At 35.1% G+C, this 2250-nt stretch overlaps 1 protein-coding gene across 1 annotated transcript in view; it reads right to left on the reverse strand.

Moving 5' to 3' along the window:
• Positions 1-2039: 2039 nt before the first annotated feature.
• The window catches only part of LOC118342212 (olfactory receptor 52E4-like), a gene marked incomplete at its 5' end in the record, with an annotated part of 619 nt that continues 408 nt past the window's right edge, over positions 2040-2250 (reverse strand). Inside the window, 1 exon segment of the mRNA XM_035680699.1 lies at positions 2040-2250. This exon segment is cut by the window's right edge and continues 30 nt beyond it. Within this exon segment, the coding sequence (XP_035536592.1) occupies positions 2040-2250 (211 nt within the window).

Here is a 2250-nt window from a genome sequence, read left to right on the forward strand (position 1 = left end):
AAAGCTGTCAGTACCTGCACACCTCACCTTGCTTCCCTGTTGAACCTTTCTTTTGGGGTTTCCTTTGAAGTCCTAAAAAAATAAAACCCTTAAAAAGACATTACTACTTCTCCCTCATTACAAATTTCATAATCTATTATTATGCAATATTAATATTAGTTAATATCTGATGTTTCTCAGTGTATGTGCACTGGTGGCTTCAAGTTTCTACTTCTTGAAGGAAGATTAAAAGAAAAAACAATATGGCAATGGCCAAAATGCCACACTCAAGGCTGCAAAACTGTAGTCCACAAATCAATGGTTAACATGAAGGTGGCTATGTCCACTTCTGTTCTTGTCTATGGTCTTCATGCCATTGATTTGGCCTTCATGCATCATTAAATCTTTGTGAATCAATGTATAGTTATTTTATTAACTCAAGATAAAACACTTAGGTCCAAACTGTGTACAAAAAAGATCTACATAAAAAATATTAAAAGATAATACAATGAACAAAAAATCCCATGTCTACAGACACTTGCTGATGTTCCAATAGTGCAAAGTAAGTGTGTAACATAACCTGAATTCTTTAATCAGTGTCTACAAAGTATGAGTTCAGTTCAGTAGAGTCATGTCCATGGATATCCTGTGTGCAAGAGCACACAAGTAGTGTTCTTAATTTTGTAGCCAGTCTTACAGAAACATCTTTTTTCCTATAGAGTAAGGCTCCAACTTCCCATTTCCACTTGCAATCTGTGAGAGGACAACTGGAACCATGTAAAAGTAATTCTCAAATGGTACAGAGGGTGGACAGATATAACAGTTGATGGCATGGTAGGTTTTGTATCTTTTTCCATCTTTAAAACCTAATTTCTCAATGATCTCCCTATGGTCACACTCTATGTGATCTTGTTTCTCCATGGTCACATATGAATATGAATTCATGACTTGTTTGCTTTTTTTGTTATTTCAAGATCATACCATAATGAGTCATTAAGCATGCCATGACCTTCATCTTGGTCAAAACCCTGGCTTTTAAGTTGTAGTGGATAAGTATATAGATTTCACTCGAGTTTCAACAGACTTTAAGAGCACTTTTAACCAAGCCTCACATCCATACAAAATGGCTGATGAAAAAGCAGTCATGAAAAGAGATGCCACAACAACTTAATTATACCAGAGCTCTGCTTACACATCCCTGGGTTGGGAACCGCTGGTCTAAAGGGTTAAGTATGAAGACTGGACAACTCAGACTCAATCTTTAACATCTGTCTGTCTAAAGTTACATCCTGCTGAGATGTTTGCTGTTTGTTTTCACTCAATTGTTGTTTAGTCTGGAGCATATAGGTGTATTTTTAATTTCTCTCTATAAGCTTTTTAATAACGAAGAGGGAATTAGGGAGCAACGCACTAATGACCAGTTACAGAATGACCAACTGAATGTGATTATGTTTACAAGCCACCTTCTTTAGCTTCTATATTTCCCTTTGACCACAGGACACAATTAGAAACCTTTGACCAGCATTTCACTTCCTGATCTCGTCAACCTCAGAATCTCAGGGCTTAAAATTACAAAATTTGAAATTATAATGCACCAACCCATCTGACTGTGAGATCTGTGAGACCATCTTCTTTGTTTGTTCCCACTGTTGCAGTTCAAAGGCACTGAAGAAAGGAAACTTAATTGGCATAATTGAATTGTTTATTGAGTAAAAGTGTATTTTTTCAGACAAAGCAAATAAAGAATCATTCAGACAACTGTGATTGACAATTATGCTATCTGCTTATTAAGAATGGCCTTTCTTTTCTACTATTCTCTTAAATATATATTTCTATATATAGGACACAATGTAATGCAAGCTGCTTACAAAATAAATCATGATTATTGCTACTGTTGATGTTATGTACATTTTAAGTGTCCCCTGTATTTACAGAAGCAAAATGATTTCAGCAAATAATTTTACATTATTTTCCAATCTACGACAAAATGCACAGTTTGTGTTAATAAAGCACATCTAATTTAAATCAAATCAGAAAATTTCAGGGACCTTTAGTCTACATTAAGCAAAACTTAGTTTTTTACATATGTTACGGATATTTGACATATTCAGACCATATAGTAAGGGGTTGAAGAGCGGCTGGCATGTAAGCCAGTATAGGGATAAAAATATTCGCAACATATTAGGCACATTGTTCATATTAAATCTGTTCTGCATTATTTCAAAGCAAGCACCAAACGAAAAGTTCAGGAGAGAAGCAAGGTGAGGTGTG

The sequence above is a fragment of the Morone saxatilis genome, unplaced genomic scaffold (assembly GCF_004916995.1).
Source record: "Morone saxatilis isolate NCDOM2014 unplaced genomic scaffold, NCSU_SB_2.0 Contig8, whole genome shotgun sequence".
Lineage (NCBI taxonomy): Eukaryota > Metazoa > Chordata > Actinopteri > Moronidae > Morone > Morone saxatilis.